General features: G+C 43.8%; 1 protein-coding gene across 2 annotated transcripts in view; it reads right to left on the bottom strand.

Annotated features, from left to right (window-relative positions):
- rb1cc1 (RB1-inducible coiled-coil 1) overlaps window positions 1-19,638 on the bottom strand; it is a 250,378-nt gene extending 230,740 nt beyond the window's left edge. For both annotated transcript variants that reach the window (XM_072467777.1, XM_072467778.1), the window contains exons 1-2: window positions 19,502-19,638; window positions 141-267 (exon numbers count right to left, since the gene is read on the bottom strand). In XM_072467777.1, coding sequence (XP_072323878.1) covers window positions 141-211 — 71 coding nt within the window. In that variant the 5' untranslated portion in view covers window positions 212-267; window positions 19,502-19,638. The remainder of the gene's footprint in view (window positions 1-140; window positions 268-19,501) is intronic.
- Between the last annotated feature and the right edge of the window lie 280 nt (window positions 19,639-19,918).

The following is a 19,918-nucleotide window of genomic DNA, read 5'->3' as shown; positions in this document are numbered from 1 at the left end:
ATGTACTTATGCAGCAGAGAGTAAAAAGCATGTACTGCACAGGTCAGAGACATTACAGACAGACATCAATATCAAACACTTAAACTTTTCTGCATTGAAAGTCTTTGGGATATGGCAACATTTTGAAGGTGTACACTTACGTCTGTACAGCAAGTTCTGTGTCAAATGTAAGAGTAGTTCCAGTGTTAACCAGAAATACATACAACTTCATGTTGCTACTGCAACTTCCTTCAGCTTTCACTTCACTTTACTTCAGTCATTTATCACCTATTCACAAAAAAAGTGAAGGATTATTTTAAAATACATTTATAAATCATGAGCAAGATTACAGTGATCAAAATGAGTCACTATTCAAATTTATGAATTTAAGTGCTCAATGTAACACAAATATTAGAAACATACAACAATCTTGAGCTAAGGTTGCACATAAGATGGTTCAATAATCTACTCGTTAAGATTTGTCAGCTTTTTCATTCTTTCAGGTGATGTGCGTTCTGCAGGGAAAGACCAGAATTTGTTACCCACCCCCAACTGCCCTAGAAAAGGTAGTGGTGAGCCACCTTCTTGAACTACAGCAATCTATCTGTGTAGGTATAACACAATATGGTTAGGAAAGGAGTTTCATGATTTTGACCCAACTACAGCGAATCAACAGTGATATAGTTCCGAATCAGAATGGTGTGTGGCGTGGAGGGGAACTTGCAGGTGAAAATTTTCCCACACACTTGCCACACTTGTTCTCTCAAGTAGAGGCAGAGGGCTGGGAACATGCGGTCAAAGGCAGTCTGGTGAGTTGCTACATTCTATTTTGTAGATGGTGCACATTGCTACCTTTGTACATTGGTGGAGAAGGAAATGAATGTTGAAGCTGGTGGATGGGGTGCCAATCAAGCGAACCTACTTTGTCCTGGATGGTGTTTAGCTGTTTCAATGTTTTTGGAGCCCTCACCCAGGGCAAGTGGACAGCATTCTATCACATGCTGTGCAAAAAGTAGACAGGGAATTCATAACCCTTCTCTTCATCTCAATCTTAAACAATTGACCACATAGCCTGAGACTGTGCCCCTTGATGGTAGGCTCTCCAATCAGGGGAAAGAGCCTGTTGACATATACCATATCAAACCCTCCAGAAGCCGATATTTCAATGAAGTTACCTCACATTCTTCTAAACACCAAAGAATATGGGATGATTCTACACAATTCTCAGCAAAGGACATATCCTCATTTTTGTACGTTAAAACTAATCCTGTGAATCTTTGCTGCACCGTCACCAAGGTAAATATATTCTAATATATGCTTCCTAAAATAAGACCACCAAAAATGTGCACAATACTCCAGTTGTCGTCTCAGGATGCCCTTTAACATTCTAACAAGGCTCCTTTACTTGTCCTCCAAACCAATAGTAGAAAAATGGCATGTACGCATGCGCACTTATATACACACATTCAAGGACACACAATAGCACACCATAGCCAAGGAAGCACTTGAAGTGTAGTCACTGTGATAATTACCAGATGATCTGTTTTATTGATGTTAGTTGAAGGAGATATATTGGCCAGGACACCAAAGAAAATCCTCCAGCTCATCCTCCAAAATGTTGTGGGATCTTTTAGATCCACTCTAGCGCAGATTTGGTTTGACATTTCATCCAGAAGACAGCACCTCTTGTCAGTGCAGCACATGCTCAGTACAGCCTACATTACATGCTGAAGTCAATGGAGCGGTGCTCGAACCCACAACCTGCAGACTCAGCACTAGAATGCTGCCACTGATCCAAGGCTTGTATATGCTCACTCATTTACGCAGTTAAGGGAACAGAACATCCAAATGCAAGTTTAGAGCCCCTGTCTAACTGCAGTCGATAATGTAACTTGCAATTGAACACCAAACCTCAACACATCACAAGGCGTAACCACAAGTTTAAAAATCTTCATGAACCAGTCTACTCAGATCAATAAAACTATAACTTACAGAAATGCTTCTAAAGATGGAAACGTTGCTGATCCCAGCAAATTTGACTACATTACCAGTCCTCCAGTTTTCAAATAATATAGGCTCTCCACATTTCTTTTAGCAGATCTTAACAACCTGTACTCATATAGCACCTTTAACACAGCAAAACATCACAAGGTATATCACAGAAGTATTATTCAAACTGAAGGTCTGAATTGTCCAAATAGCAATGAGTAGATTGAAGCTACGCACAAAGATTCTCTCAACTTGATGCTTCCACATATTTCATCTGGGATTTCCCCCTCCTGTCAAAGTGGAGTAACAGCAGAAAGGAAAGACAGCACACTCCAATTTATGGTACTAGCTGTCATATGGTTACGATCCAGTCTTTGAATAGGTGGGTGACATAAGGTGACAATCAGAGCAGGGAGTATTGGGCAGCACGGTGGCGCAGTGGTAGCACTGCAGTCTCATGGCGCCGAGGTCCCAGGTTCGATCCCGGCTCTGGGTCACAGTCCATGTGGAGTTTGCACATTCTCCCCGTGGGTTTCGCCCCCACAACCCAAAGATGTGCAGGGTAGGTGGATTAAACATGCTAAATTGCCCCTTAATTTTAAAAAATGAATTGGGCACACCATATTTATAAAAAAAGTCAGGGAGTATTGAGTTACCCATGTGTCAGACCAGGTTTTATTCTGTGTAACGTTCCTTGGGTAACTGTCCAGGTAAGTTATGCAGAACTGTCCAACATTTCCAACAAGGGTGGGGCTGCCGGAATAGGGCGGGGGATTGGGCCTAGGTAAGGTGCAGACTCGATGGGCTGAATGGCCTCCTTCTGCACTGTAGGGATTTTACGAAACTTGTTGCGGCAAGGCATTCCACAGTGCAACAACTCTTTCTACCAAGAAATATATTTGAACTTCTGATTGATGAGCATGTCATCAACTCCTTAATCAGAGGAAAAAAAATCTTTCTTCGGAATTTTCAAAACCTATTATAACGCCTCATTATTTTCTCTGCTCCAGTGATGTAGGTCCATATGCAATGCTGGGTAGAAAGTGTATATATTGTGATGCACAAGGTATCATGCATGAGAGGAGCATTTTTGTTTTTATGTTTTTCCTTATAACTAGAATTTTCTATATATTTGAGTATTCACCAACATAATGCACTTCAGGCACTCTATAGTTTAAATGTATTTTCCATAATAGGGCAACCATAATTGCATACACCCAACTTTGGCAGAATCGTTTATTGCCATGTAACACCTTTTCACAGTTTCTTTACTCTTGGTGATCCCTATTTAAAAGATTCAACAGACCTTTATGCCTTGACCACCATGTGCTCACATCTTTTGGATAGTATATGAATTTCCAGCTCTTTCTGTTCTGCAATACTCTTTACGCCTGCCGCTGGCTTCCTATTCCACAAACTTGTCGTTGCAAGCTTTTTTTTTTTTACAAACTACATTGTTACTTTTAAAAGCCTTTTCGTTCAAAAAATAATTCTGAGATTTTGGCCCCACGTTTAAGCCAAATAATCTCAATGGCCTGTAACCTCAATGGCAATCTCCGGCGGATTGCCACTCTCAACTGTCCTAGCCACACTGGGATTCTAAAGTCCCTGTCTTGCTCAACCTTCATCACGCAGGCTGGGTGAGCCAGGAGCAGTGAAAGGCCCCAGCTTCATTGGTGTGGAGTAACTGAAATGAAAAATTGCTTATTGTCACAAGTAGGCTTCAATGAAGTTACTGTGAAAAGCCCCTAGTTGCCACATTCCAGCACCTGTTTGGGGAGGCTGGTAAGGGAATTGAACCCACGCTGCTGGCCTGCCTTGGTCTGCTTTAAAAGCGAGCTATTTAGCCCACTGTGCTAAACCAGCCCCTGAGGAGCAGAGAAGATATGTCCATATTTTAAAGAAAGTGTTTAAAGGGACAATTAAAGTGTAAGTGATTCAGACGGCGGTTTGGAGGCATTGCGAGAGACGGGGAGAGAGGTCCAGCAAGAGACGGCAGGGAAAGAGGGACAGACAGGCGGGGGCTGAAAATCCAGATGCATAACTACTGCATTTACTTATTCTCCTATTCTTCTTCGAAAATCACTCGCTAACAAGTATGATTTTCCACCTACGGAACTCTGTTACAGGTCATGCTTAGATTCTTGCATGGTTGATGATCCCGCCGGTGATGGAAAGTAGGGAGATTCCTCAGTAGTTCCCACAGTTCTTGGAGATGGTGGAAATGACGGTGGAAATGATGTCCCCCCCCCCTCAAGGTCAGCCCCCCCCCCCCCCCCCCCCCCCCTGTGGTCAGCAGGAATTTCTTCTCTGTCCCAAAGATTCAGCCACAATGGTTCAAGATGACGGGTGATCTATTATCCTCCAGGTTTGAACATGTGTTAGAATAAGAACATAAGGACTAGGAGCAGGAGTAGGCCATCTGGTCCTTCGAGCCTGCTCCGTCATTCAATGAGTTCATGGCTTCTCTTTTGTGGACCCAGCTATTCTTTCCCACCCGAACACCATTACCCTTTATTCTTCAAAAAACTATCTATCTTTATCTTGAAAACATTTAATGAAGGAGCCTTGGAGCCTCACATCCACTCCTGTGGCTTTTCCATTCTTCACTTGTTTAATGCTGACTTTGACTTTATCCATGCTTGATGAGAGTCCAAGATCATCTTTGATGGGGAGTTGGGGAATTACTCAAACTCGTCCTCATCTATGATTGCATCAAGGTTTAGGGGTTTATGGAAATGTTCTCACCGTCGAAGGCAAATGTTGTCTCTGACACTCAAAAGGGTTCCATCCTTACTCCACAGTTTGAACTCTATTGATGTTCAACAAATTCAACTAAAGTAAACAAATTAAGGGACAAATTAAAAGGGGCTGTTCTTTAAAGGGGCACTGTTCAAACATAAACAAAGATCAACTGGAGCTTAAAAACATCAAATTAAAAGGTGATTAAAAGGGATACGGAAGGCCATAATAGTGCCAGCGGGCACCGCATGCTCCCTCTCCAGAGACACCCATCCACAAATGAAGCTGCGGAAGAGGGACAGACAATCAGGTTGGATGAGCCCCCCCCGATCACCCACTGCCTGGACCTGTTAATGACAAGTTTCACCGGGCCCAGGAGCAGGCTCTTGAGGTCTCCTTCCCTGCCCCACTCCGCACCAGGTGTCCGCAGATCAGGAGCATGGGACTGAAGTGCAAACAAAACTTTAATAAAAGGTTTGCTAAGAAACTAAAAAGGGGCACATCCAAAAACGTAGACATGATCCACGGGCTCCACATGACCGCAAAAAAGGCAGGCAGCTTGGGAGTCTGTGAACCGGTGCAAATAATGGTCGCATGGCACTGTTACGTGCAACATCTCCCATCCCAGATCCCCAAGATTGAGCGTCCTCCGTAGAGGGTTGCCCATTGGGGACCTCCACCACTGGACGCCAACAAAATGTGTCCAGGCAACAGGCAAGGAGACAAAAGATGTGAGCAGCCTATTCAGGAAACCCCACCATGCAGTGTGGAAAAGCACAGAGGGCATTTCCCCGACGCGGCCAAGGTTGTAGGGCACCGGCTCCAGGGGAAGGTTTCAGAGCTTGAGGCCAATGTGGAATTTCACCTGAGCATGGCTCCACTCAACTAGGTGTCCACTGCACACCTGCGCATTTAGCCCATGAGTGCTGTCAGGTCCGAGCAAGACCAGAGGTCACGGATGGCATCGGCTGAGAGTTGGACGCCCACCGTTGCTTGATGTGCCAATTCGCAGGGTGACATCCAGCCCACTTCTCCGCCGCTAAGCATGCTCTCGAGCCTAGTCACCACAGCAGCCACAGACTTTCCCTCCGCCAGCCACTCGAAATGGTACTGGTGGAGGTGCAGATTCCGGAGTAGCGGCTGCCTGACGACAGCCACTACTGATGGGGGAGAGCTTTGGCACAAGGTGACCATGTTCTAAACTTTGAGTTGTCTTGGTAAAGGATGGGGAGCACCCGCAAAGTGTAATGAAGACCCTCAGATCCATGTAACAGGAGCTGCACATCATAGTTCAGGCCATGCACATGGCAGAAGTAATATGTCACCAGGGTATACGATCATGGTGGAGGCTCAACGTAGAGGAATCGCTGCTGAGTCTGAAGGGGGAAGGTCGCCACCTGTGTGCAAAGGCACATCAGCTCCTGACTGCCCTCCCTAACTGCGGGAGATTCGGAACCTCAGCAGCAACCCAGTGCAGAAGAAGTGCACGAGCATTCTCTGGAGTTTTGTAACAAAGTCAAGGGAAGGGGTCAAAGTGGCCAGCCGCTGCCACATATGGAGGCAATGAGGGTTATTGGGGGGGGGGGGGGGGGGGGGGGGGGGGGGGGGAAACTTATTCTATTCATTTCTTTAAAAAAAGTTCAAATTTGTCAAACAACCTTCCTTAAAAAAAAAATCTTTGCAAGTAGTCCTATATTAGCCAGTGCATTCCTAAATAGCAAAAAATCTCAAATTACAGAGGCTGTGGCATTTCCTAACACTGACAAATTAAGTTGTCTCCAAGTTCTGCCATTTTCTCCTTTAAGCAAAGTCATTAGGCTGACAACCTTCCAGATCCAGAGTACAATATGCATTTCCAAGGAAAGCAGAAATACTGTGGTGAAGTCTTTTTTTGAAATGCGTTAACGGGTGTCACTGGAAAAGTCAGCCTTCATTGCCAGCCCCTAATTTCCCTTAAGTAGCTAGTGAGTTGCCTTCTTGAACAGCTGCAGGGACACCTACACTGCTGTTATGGATGGATTTCCAGGATTTTGATCCAGCAGGGATGAGGCAATATATTTACGAAGGGTAGTGCACAATTTGGGAGGAGAAATTGCTCTGGTTCTGTTGTCAAAAATAGGACATGCAGGCAGCCAGGCAACATGGACTTCCATCATTAAAGGACATTAGCAAACCTGATAGGCGACTCAACCATCTGGTAGACTACTCTGCCATCTGGCAGTTGCAAATCACCACTACACCATCTGGTAGTTTCAAGATCACCACTGTAGAGACAGAAGTGAAAAAGCTCAACTGGCTGAAAAGAGTGCTCAGAGAAAAAAAAAAAAAGAGTTCACCAAATCGTGCACCCTCTCAGCCCACAGTTTTCCTGGGTCAGGCAATCCTGACCTATAACAAATCTACGTACGACCTCCGCAAAGTCATCAGGGATGCCAAGAGACAATTCCAGACTACGCTAGAGTCACAGACTAACGACACAGACTCTCACGGTTGTGGCAAGGCTTAAACAAGGTAACAGGCTACAAACCAAAGCGGAGTAGAATCTCTGGCAGCAGCGCACCCCTCCCCAATGAACTCAATTGAATTCTCTGCTTGGTTCAAGTAGGAAACCATCAAAACATTGTTAACTGTCCCAGCAACCTCAGGCACCCCATACCTACCATCACAGCTTCCGAAGTTAGATCGGAAAGCACCAGGTCCTGACTAGAGTCACTGATCGTGCACTCAGATCCTTCATGGATCAACTGGCGGGCCTGTTCGCAGACATCTTCAACCTCTCCCTAATCAGTTCAGAGTTTCAAGAAAACCACCATCATACCAGTGCCAAAGAAGAATCAGGCAATGTGCCTCAAGAACTACTGTCCGGTGGCCTTGACATGTATTATTATGAAGTGCTTCGAAACGTTGGTCATGAAACACATCAACTCCATACTCCCAGAATGCCCTGATCCATTGCAATTCGCATACCGCCACAACCGGTCCTCAACAGATGCCATCTTGCTGACCCTACACTCATCCCTTGGGCATCTTGACGACAAAGACTCCTGTGTTAGACTCCTATTCACTGTCTACAGCTCCACCTTCAACACTATAATCCCAACCAAGCTCATATCAAAACTCCAAAACCTAGGGCTTGGTTCCTCCTTCTACAACTGGATCCTCAACTTCCTGACCCACAGACAACAATCAGTAAGGATAAATAACAATACTTCCTCCACATATCAGCGCCCCTCAAGGCTGCACATTTAGCCCCCTACTATACTCCCTATACACACACACAACTGTGTGGCAGAATTTGGCTCCAAATCCATCTACAAGTTTGCTGATGATACGACCGTAGTGGGTCGGATCTCGATCAATGAGGAGTCAGAGTACAGGAGGGAGTTAGAGAACCTAGTGGAGTGGTGTAATAAAGAACAATCTCTCCCTCAAACAGCAGCAAATCTAAGGAGCTGGTCATTGACTTCAGGAAGCAAAGTATCATACACGCCCATGTCTGCATCAATGGTGCCGAGGTGGAGATGGTTGACAGCTTCAAATTCCTAGGTGGGTACATCACTAACAATCTGTCCTGGTCCACCCACGTCGACGCTATGACCAAGAAAGCACAACAGCGTCTATACTTCCTCATGAAATTCATTATGTCCACATTGACTCTTACCAATTTTTACAGATGAACCGTAGAAAACATCCTGTCTGGCTGCATCACAGATATGGCAACAGCTCAGCCCAAGAATGAAACTAGAGAGAGTCATGAACAAAGCCCATTTTATCACAATTAAATTCAGCAGCTGCCATAGAGAGATTTGAATGCAAGCCCTAAATTACCAGTCCAGTAGCATTACCATTACTTTACTACTCCTTCTCTAACCTTTCAAGAGCCTGAATTGTACTGCACCAAAATTCAATGACTTATCAACCTTGTTATTTTTATTAAATATTTTTATTGGAGTTTATTTATTACAGGTGAGTCTTGCTTCATATCGTTCCATCTTATAATCAGGTCTCTCCTAACCGAGGTTATAAATAATTTATATCTCTTTACTCTACAAGTGGTCAAAATTTACAGTAGTGTTATCAAGCATATATGGAGAACAATAAAAACAAAGTTAAAAAGCTAAATAATAAAAAAATATATACGGAATAAATAAATGAGCTAAAACAAAAATTGCAAAAATAAAACAGGAGGTCTATTTACATTGCACTGACTGGCGTTAGTATAAATATAGATGGCTTCATTTTCTGAGCCCCTTTTCCTTCTATGCACTCCTCGAGACGACATACAGTTTACATTTTATACAGCACTTCCATGTGCGGGCACCTGTGCCCTCGGTGCATAGGGCTAATTTCCCCTTTTCCTCTCTGTGGTGTGGGTGTTCCTTCCCTCTCCCTCCCTTTTTCTGGTTGTTCTTCCCTCCACCGCACCCTACCTTGCACCCACACCCTCAGTAGTTGCTCGTCATGAACATGTCTTCGAAGAGGCTGGTGAATTGTTTCCACATATGGCGCAATCCTTCCTCTGATCCCCTAATTGCAAATTTTATTTTTTCTAACTTTAAGAACACTGCTAAGTCAGAAGACCAGTCCGAGGCTCTGGGTGGTGCTGCCGATCTCAATCCAAGCAATAGTGTCCGCTGGGTTTCCCTTTGTTCATGGGCCATCCAAGATGGCCACCATTATCTTCCTCTTTCCAGCCATCGCCACGTGCGACATGAACCAACCAGAAATCTCCCCCCCCCGCCCCCCCCCCCGCCCCCCCCCCCACATCCATTCCCTTGCCTCTCGCCCCATCCCTCTGGTTTGTTGCTCTTCCACATATCCTCCTGCCAGGCTTTCCCTACCGGGAGGTGCATCACGCTCCCCACTTACTGCCGTGCACCAGCTTGCTTATTCGTGTAGCCACTCACCCTAGAACCGGGTTCGATTATACCTTCCCAGTCCGATTCTCCTCTTTCCCCCACGTCCCCAGGAACAGTTACCACTTTCCCCCCTGGATGGATCATTAAAAGTCCACCTGGAGTTCATTTTCCCTCACTGTTAATGAGCTCGGTCTTTCGGACAAATCATTTGGCTTCTCCGACGAGTCAAAATAGTGTTCTTTGCCCCGGTATATGACCCATGGTCTGGCCTGTTAGACGTTTTAGTTGCTGTGATATGAAGAGACTAAAGTTCTGTTCCTTTTTCACCAACACACATTTATTTCATTCCAACAGACTTTGCACAAAACCCAAACTACACATCACCTGACAGAGGCCACCTGAAGCCCCTTTACATATCAGTGTCAATTAATGGATACTTAATATAAATGAGACAACTAATTGCAATGTCTTTAACCCATTACTGAACAGTCTCCCCTTCCTTGGAGAAAAAAAAAATAATTAGGTGAAAGCAAAATTTCAAGAAACTCAAAAACACACACATGATTTCCCCCTTTTTGTTTTGTTCGGACGAGAAAGAGAGAGAAAAAAAACCCAGTCACATAAACAAGCGCCCTTCATTAACAATATCCAAACGTTTCTGTGAACTCGCCCCTCTTTTCGTAAAACAGTCTGACAGTTGATAGCTACTGTCGACCCATTTAAGTTGTTATTTCCCATCTGTCCAACATCTGCTTCAAACTTGCGATGTCTATCCGTAACCTCTTTTCATTGACACTTTTTGTAGAGTGCACATTTTCCCACAGGGATTTATTGTCAATGTGACAGTCAATAGGTATATTACCCAAATCCCCTAATCCCAAAATTTCTGTCAATATCTGACTTATATAAAAGGCCATATCCTACAAGGCTTAACGTCTCAGCAGCCAAAGTGCTTTTTACCACTCTCCTTATTTTCTTTGTTTCCCACACAAGCGGGCAACATTTACCATTGCTCCCGAAAAGGAAAATTATAAAACCTCCTGCGCTTGAAACTCCATCACATAAATTTGCGTAGGACACATCACTATAAACTATGAGTTTCAAGTGCCTACGGTCACCTAAAACCGGGAACTTCAAAACACACTCCTGCATTTTTAGTTTGGCCAACGCTTTATTTGCTCTTATTTTGTCTTCCACTTTGGGATCATTCATTTTTGTACTCAACTCTAAGACATCAAAACTCACGTCCGGTCTAGTCTGTCTACCTAACCAGCTCAGTTGCCCAATTAAACTTCGCAGTTGCTCTTTTTCTATCTTTGAAACCATTGTGTCTTTTTGTGAAACTCGGCCATGACTAATTGCTATTGGGCTGATGCTTTCAAAATAAGATTGCTGATGTAAAGTTGCCCCTAACTTAGTCTGTCCAATTTCCAGTCCAATATATTTAAATGCACCGGAAGCCTGACTTCCAACCCTGAATTCGTTCCTCAAACCAGAGATTACAATAGCTTCAAAATCACTAGCCCCACCCCACAAAAAAATCATTGACATGCATCATAAAAATGCCAGAAAGATTTCCTTTATAGTGCCAGTAAAACATTGCAGGATCTGCTTTCAACTGGCAACAGCCTAACTTTAACAAAACTGACCTTACCGAAAAATACCAGACTCTAGATGCATCATTTAATCCATATGCACATTTGTTCAATTTCCAGAGTACCCCTTCTGTGTTAGCTGCTGCTTTAGGAGGACAGAGAAAAATGTCTCTCTGGAGCTGATGCCTCTGCTAGAAGGCAGCTTTTAGATCTATAGATTTGCATTCCCATGCCTTTGTGGCTAATAGAGCCAAGAAGATCTTTAAAATAACCTTTCCTGCTGTAGGTGAATCTACACTTAAATCCTGATCTTCTAAGTTTTCTTCAAATCCCCTTGCCACAAGCCTGGCCTTTGCCTTATAAGTTCCATCTGGAAGAACCTTTTCCATGCAAATCCATCTGTGGGATAGAGCTCTTTGTCCCCTATCCGGTACTTCCGTGTATACCCCAAATTCACTCCAACTATGCAATTCTTGCTGTTTAGCTTCTTTGATAACTTTTTCATCTAATTTATTTGAAGCCACCAAAATCTCACATGCATGTGGGCTCCTACTCCTATTAGTATTCGTAGTCTTACTCATGTTCCGAGATCTTGATAAACTACGTCCCCTCTCCCGCCTGGTACCTCGTTCTGTACTGCTACTGCTTGATCTTTCCCTTCTGCTGTGGGATGTCCTTTCAATAGTTCTCGACCTTTTCCTGCAGACCTGTTCACTATCCGATGTACTATTTGAACTGGCACTGCGTTTCTGTGCCCTCCATTTTTGAACTTCGTTTTACCAAAATTTGTCTGGACTCCTTCCCCTGAATGCTGTACATTCAACCAATGTTTATACTTTCCAGTGGCCTTCCGTGCCCTACTAATAACAGTTGCATCCTTCCATTGACTAGACCCTTCAGGCAAGTGTCACTTTTGTACCAACTTTTGGCAGTTGCCCTTTCAGAAAAATGGCCTGTTCTAATTCATCAGAAGTGTTGTCTCCTCTACAGAAACCCTGTCTATATCAGTTAACTGGTCCTCATAGTTCTGTAACACATGCGTACCAGATGACTCTGGTTCCTCACCATGTCTGTCTGCTCTGTCTAAATTTGAAAATTTGCAATCTGTACCCATTATCCTTGATGAATGTACCCTAACAGTTTGATTACCATGTTGCAAAATAATTGTTTTGCCATCTATGCGTATGATCCTCCCTGGGCCTTTCCATTCATTAGAATTGTCTCTCTTATAGTATACCATGCCTCTTTGCTGAAAAACGGCATCTGATGGCCATACATTAAGTCTTAAAGCTCTGCGAATTCTTTCAGAGACTTCTGCTTCCAAAAAGCTGTTCTACTGCTATGTAATGCATTTAAATGTTCAGCAAACCAGAGCTAATTGTAGTCCCCTCCCAAGCTGGAGGCTGGTCATCTAAAATGGACGGAATTTTAGGATTTCTACCAAACACTAATTGATAAGGACTATAGCCCCCAACCATCTGGAATGAATTATTTGCATGTACCGCCCATGCTAAAGCGGAATTTAGCCTGCAATTTGGTCGAGCTGCCAAAATTTTCCGAAGCATGTCATCGATGACAGCATGACTTCTTTCACAGACACCATTACTAAATGGGCTTTCTGCAGCCGTATTCATAAGTCTGATATTCACGTTTTCACACATATCCCTAATTTCAGCATGAGCAAATCCTCCCGCATTGTCCGTAAAAAATTTTGCCGGTGGACCCATTCCTGTCCCTATCCATTTTTCCACAATTTGATCCAGAATTACTGTATTTTCTTTACTTCGTACAATCGTTGATTGACTAATTCTGGTTGCTAAATCTACAAAATGCAAAATAAATATATTATTTGCTTTATCCCAGATCTTAAGGTCCATGGCCACAATGTCGTTAAAATCCCTGGCCAAAGGTAGGGTTACTATTGGTCGTGCTGGTGTCCTTCTGTACTTCCTACAAACTTCACAGCGGTCACGAACCTGTTCTATCAGTCTAGTATAGTCGTCATCCCTTACCCCTGCATCCTTTAATACATTTTTCAGCCTCCGAGGAGACGGATGTGCAAATTGCATATGCAGTTTTAGTACCACAAGCTTTTTAATCAGCTAAAGTCCCATTTTCAACTGCCATGAACACATCCTTAACCACTCTACTTGAAATATTATTTGTCAGTAATGGAATGCAATAGTGTCCCGACTATGTAAATTGTAAGTCCACCGTCTTTCCAAAAACTGTTGCCTTATCCTGTTCCATATCCAGTTTCATGTGTGCTTTCTTCGTCGACGATCTGCTCAGAAGCAAAGGTATCTCACTTGATACAACATCCTTGATAATGAAATGATTCACTCCGGCAATATTGCAAGGGATCACCACTCTTTTCAGCGACTTCAGAGTATTATCATCCCCAAACCTGAAACTTGTGGAACTTTCAAATTCCTTAACCTTGTTACGATTTTCAGCATTCAAGGAGTCCAGATAACATTTTAATCAGTCAATTCCACACACAGTAGATGTGCAGCCACTGTCCAATACAGCACAGTTGAAGGATTCTGCAACCAACACCCTCATTACCGGCGTAAAACTGCTTGTCAAAAGGACAATGCCTTCTTTCTGGTCACTATATTTTTCCTCTTTGGACTCTTCCGTGTCATGTGTCGCTTCAAACACTCTATCATAACGAGTTGGACAGTTGAAAGCATAATGGTATTGAGAGTCACATCGAAAACATCGATTTATCATGCCCCGTGCATTTCTGGGGTTCATCTTCCTATTGTAGGTTCTAACTGAGTTTCTGTCTTCATAATTTCCTTGTCTCGGTCTCCTTCTATAGTTTTGAGCCTTGTTCGTAGCCATGCGATTTCACCATCCTGTTAGTAATGCATCTTCCAAATTCTGCCTTTTTGCAGGCTGACCTATTTTGGTCATCAGAATCGAATGTTTCCCCAGAAACTTTTGTAAAGCTTTTGTCATCTGTTCGAATAAGGTGCCGTTATCAGTAAACTGAACTCCTGTCAAAACCAGGAGCCTATCCATGTTGCTCACTCTAGCTAGCAGTCAAGTAATTTAAAGGCCAACACAGACTGTGGAAATTCCAGGTTGTGTTTCTACAGCCTTTTATATAGTCTGCCAAATTCCATTATATTGTCTTTCATGGAGATATCCTCCATTTTCACCACGGTACTTATCAAAATCCGACCATGCTTCATACGCACTTAACAAGTAATCTTTCTTATAAATCTTATCCATATAATGTAATAAAGTCTCCAGACCTTCTTCGGAGTCTAACTCTTCCAATTCCAGCTCCGAAACCACTTTGTTTCGGATTTTACTGCCATATGGTAGAGAAAGAGCCAATGCCATACCTTGTTTTCTCTTTCCCAAGGCAGGTACCTTAGTCCACATAACTACTGCACTTCTCCATTGGTCGTACGATTCCCTTTCAGAAATTAAGGGAGGATAGTCATATCCAGCCATCTTTATCCTCGGTTCAGCCATATATCCCTTATTTTTTTATTTTCTCTCACTCCTTGGTTTGATTTGGAAAAGTTGTATCTTTCAATCCTTCACATTTACACAGCAACCATCCTCTGCTACCAATTGTTCGACGTTTTAGTTGCTGTGATATGAAGAGTCTAAAGTTCTGTTCCTTTTTCACCAACACATTTATTTCATTCCAACAGACTTTGCACAAAACTCGAACTACACATCACCTGACAGAGGCCACCTGAAGCCCCTTTACATATCAGTGTCAATTAATGGATACTTAACATAAATGAGACAACTAATTGCAATGTCCCTTAACTCATTACTTAACATGGCCAGGTACAGCATATAAAACTACACCTTACTCTGGAACAGCGCAGTTTTAGTCCATCAGATTCTGCACGATGCTTGGCCAGGTATGCTCCAATGTCCTTGGATAAGCGAATGCTGTGTCCTTCCCACTTGCACGACTGCATGTTCTTTATCCACCTCAGGACCGGCTCTATATCCTGGAATCAATGGAGCCTCGCTATCATTACCCGTGGCGGTTCTCCCGACTTGGGTCTTGGTCAGAGCGACCTGTGAGCCACCAGCTTGGGGGGACTGGCAAAGCCCTCCACCCCGACCAACCTTCCGAGCATTGATGTTACGATCTTTTGTCGGGTTCCTCCCATCCGTGCCCTTCGGTAGCTCGACAATCCACAGGTTCTGCCGACAGGACCAGTTTTCTTGGTCATCAACCTTTCCCTTCAGTGCCTTCTAGGTCGTGACCAACCTTGTCACCTTGGCTTCAAGCGAGGCAGTCCCCTCTCGCTGGTCCATGGCTTCCTTTTCTAGGTTACCCCACAGTTGCCTTTTGGGCCCCCAGTCTCCGCTCTGCCAATTTGCGGCCTCTATTGTTTACCATACCACCACCCTGAGGTCCTCTTTCATCCCTCTCTGTGCTTCTAGAGTTCTGTTATTAACTCCATCATCGCCTGGTTCGCCGTTGGCGATCCCATTGGGCCAGCCATGCTCGGTTCTCGGCCGCCAAGGAGGTCTCCCTGTTCAGGAGTCGAGGTTTTCCTCTCCCTGCTCTTACTGTTTTTCCAGCCTGATTGCTGGCTCGTCGGCATCCTGGTTGATGAAGCGGTGGATGGGGTGGGGGAAGGGTTAAGCTAAAGCTGGGGAACTTTTTGCACTTTCTGGTGCCTGTTTCTAATCAGAAATCCCGAGGGAGAGAGGCACCTTTCATGTGACCGCTCAGCTCATGGCCGTCACCAGAAGTAAACGTGCTATTTTGTAAGAACTCAGATAGAGGATTGCAAAGTGGAAAATGTGGCATCCTTGCTCAAAAAGGGTGTAAGGAAATTCAGAGTTGCTAGAGGGAAGTGAGTTTAACATCAATGGTGGGTAATGTTTTAGAAATAATACAATTGGGGAAAAAAATCAAAAGACACTTGAAGTTTGGATTAATTAAGGAGATCCAGGAGGGATTTGTAAAAGGCAGACTGAATTTGACTAATCTATATGAATTTTTTGATGAAGTAACAGAAAAGGTTGATGAAGGGAATGCTGTCTATATAGATGTTAACAAAACCTTAACAAAGTGCCACATAAAAGCTGGTTAGCAAAATTTAAACTCATGGAATAGGAGGGCCAGTGTCAGCCTGAACAAAACAAAACTCGATTAAGTACAAGAAATAGCGAGTTGTGAATTTTCTTTCCAGACTGGAGGATGGTGCATAGTGATGTTCCCCAAAAGTAATTGTTAGCACTGGTGTTTTTCTTAGAACATAGATGGCCAGCAAAACAGGCAGACAAGTAGCAGGTATAATTTAGTAGAGAAATATAAGGTGATACATTTTGGCAGAAAGGCGAGAAAAAGCCAATGTAGAAACTTAATGATATAATTCCAAAGATTGGGCAAAGACAGATCTTTGAAGGTGACAGGGCACATGACACTATGGAAAGAATGTAAGGATCCTTGAGATAGAACAGAAGAAGTTTACCAAAATGGTTCCAGGGATGAGGGAATTTAGTTACAAGATGAGGTTGGAAAAGCTGGGATCACTCTTGTGAACAAAGGTCAAGGATGTGATCAATTTGTTCAGGATGACAGGTTTGGATAAGGTAGACAAAGAAAAGTTGTTCCCATTAACTGATGGTACAAGAACTGCGGGCACAGACTTAAGGTTTGGGGGAAAAGTCAGGGGGTATGCAAGGAAGAACTATTGTGAGGTAGAAAGTAGCAAGGACCTGGAACCTGCTGCCTACAAGGGTGGTGGCAGTGAAGAAAATGATTCCACAGGGCAAGGAGATGGGCACTTGAAGGAAATAAACCGGCAGGACCACGTAATAGAGCAGGGTTGCTCTACCGACACCAGCATTGTCGCAATGGGGAAAATGGCCTCCTGTGCCAGCATGACTATTACTTTTCTGGTTACCTGGCTTGAACTATTAGTTTACCTTTATTGGAGGACAATCGATTTAAACCCGGTTTCTCAACATTTTCAATAGCTTGAAAATCAAATGCCACCATAATTGGAAAAACAACCAATATGTCCACATCACAGGAATGCTCAGTCGCTAAACATTTAGCAAAAATATTTAAGCAATAAGAACTGGCCGATCACCATTAAGCACTCAGAATGCTATCCATTTGGTTCAATGAATAAACAAGGGTTAATCTACCAAAAGAGCAGGAGCAACTAGTCGTGCTGCAGGTGGCACTACAAACTTTGCACTTGGCAAAGATAGCAGGATACATAATTTACTGATTATTTTAGATATAACGCGAATAGATTTATAAAGCAGTGTACTTGTGTAAATGGTACTTTATGCTGACGTGAACACAAAAATAGCTATGAATAGGGACTACTGAGAAAATATTAGACAGTTTGGTCAACAATTTCAACATTTTCATGGATATATAAATAATATTAAAATGTTATATCACTGCAAGTGCATTACTACAGATTGGTGGTTTTGCATTGTAGAGACTGATAACAAATCTACCAAGTTGCAATGTGCAGCATTTATGGACTACAACGTTTATATTTTGCCTCTTAAACGCTACCCTAACAATTTATAATGTCATTTTAATTACAAGTTTCAATGCAAAGGGGCAAAATTTGACCATACAAATTTAAGAATCAATTTTATGGAAGGTGTAACCAAATAGTGGCTTGTAAAATATAGAGATATTGAATTGCATGAGCGTTTATAGATTATTTCAGTTTAACAGATTGGGAATGACCTATGGGCATGATTTTAAACTACATAAGATTATAACTAGGATATTAGACAGTTGTTCCCTTCTTAATAATATAATAGTTGGTAGAAAGTCATGAGCTTCTGGAGTTCATTGTCAGCTGGTGTAGCAAGTGTTGACTCTACATTCCTTGGGGGGGGGGGCAGCTGCACACTTCATTGATAGGGGCAGTGACTTCAGCCAGAAGCAGCTATACAGATGATACATAGTCCATGGGATCATATGGACTGACTTTGTTCACCCATAAAGGTTCGAGGGGAAGTCACCAGAGTACCTTTCCCTGATTGCCACTGGGATTTTACCTGGGCTTGCCTCTGCCAGAGGTTTCATGGCTGTAAGAGGACAGGAAGAGACCTGGTGTCCAATCAAAATACTTCAGCCCTGATGTGTGTGGGGCTGATAAAAAGCCAACTTTTCTGTCTGCCATTTTATTTGTCCGCATGTTCATAATGTTTCCACAAGTTCAACATTAAAATTTGAGGCAGCATTCAAAGCTGAAAATACCATATCTTAGAAATTGTTGTATAATGTATGAGCTCACCATCACTAATTAACCAAACAAAAACTGTTACCAAAATACAAGCAGCTGATGCAACAAGCAAAATTAATTTCCACAGACATCCAAGCCATCAGCACATTTCTGAAACTTCCCTCTCAAATGGTGTTTTCCTCATCTTCATGAACAACAGTTCCACATAATGTATTTATAAAGATGACAACTACATACACAATCAATCAACATCATTTGTGCTCCTCCATAAATATGTTGAATCTGAAAATATTCCCACGTTAAAAATACACTCCTGGTCTTAACTGTAATGTTACCCAGTAGAAAAATCAGGTAATTTGCATTTCAAAGGTATACCAACTTCTAATGCTGGCACTAATATTTTGTTTACACAGCTTTTAGGATATAAATATGCAACAAGCTAAATATATCAGAAGAGCAAATAACTGTCAGGCTTTTTAAAAAATTACACAAATGAAAAAAGTGTTAAAACGTTACTTTGCTTTCAGTTTCTTTCTAGCCAAAAGCTGCACTAGCTTGAAGCAATGCTTGACAGTTACGAAACATATCAGTGTTCCCAGTGAAACAGGGACTGTGTTTACTGGGTGTGAACACTCGGGTTCAGCAAACACTCCGAATTCTACAAACTGCGACTCGGCAACTTCACCGTATTCATTCCGCTTGGGACAAAGCGGCTCGAACTTTTCTTCAACTGTTGTTAAACGGCAGGGATGTGATCGACTCAGAGGCTGAGTCATCTCAGGTGTAAACCTCACGCCCAAAGCGGGGCTTCACTGCCCGACCTGGTCCCGGGAGCGCACCGGCCGCACACCGGCCTAATGTTTCCGGACGGCGGCGATAATCCGCCCACGCACAGAGTACCTGCCGCGGCGGTTTTGTTTGATCTTCCGGCTCCAGGCCCCGAGATCGATCGAGGCCGCGGAGCTGTCAAACCTGAGGCCTCGCCTCCCAGCCGCAATCCCCGGGACGCCGCGGATCCACCTTCCCCCGGCGACTCCGGGGTTTCTTGAGCTGAGTGGGGCCGAGTTTAGGCCCGAATTCCGCTCCTTCGCCGGGCGGGCGGTCACTCACTCACCCCGGGCCTGACGAGCAGTGGCCGGCGGCTCTCCAGCCAATTCCCACTCTGAACGCGGCCTCGCACTCGGCCTCCTTCTGCCCGTTTTTGTTTCAGTCAACACCCGACCGCCGTCTGTGACGTCAGCGCGCCGGCCGACGTCCTGGAACGCTAACGCCGACGCGCGCCGTCTTCTGTCTATTCATCCAGTCGCTCGAGCTCCTCCCCCATCCACCTGGCGCGTGTGCCCCGGAGCCATTCACTCTCAGGACGAGCTGCAGCCACGGGAAACGAAAACTAAGCGAGAGTCCAGCGTTTGTCAACATATTGGATTCGTGGGGCGCATACGGCAGCACAGTGGTTAGCACTGTTGCTTCAGATCACCAGGGACTCGGGTTCGATTCCCGGCTTGGGTCACTGTGTGGAGCCTGCACATTC

Source organism: Scyliorhinus torazame, chromosome 11 (genome assembly GCF_047496885.1).
Source record: "Scyliorhinus torazame isolate Kashiwa2021f chromosome 11, sScyTor2.1, whole genome shotgun sequence".
Taxonomy (NCBI): Eukaryota; Metazoa; Chordata; class Chondrichthyes; order Carcharhiniformes; family Scyliorhinidae; genus Scyliorhinus; species Scyliorhinus torazame.
Note: the sequence above shows the minus strand (reverse complement) of the source record. Positions and strands in the feature narration are given on the sequence as shown.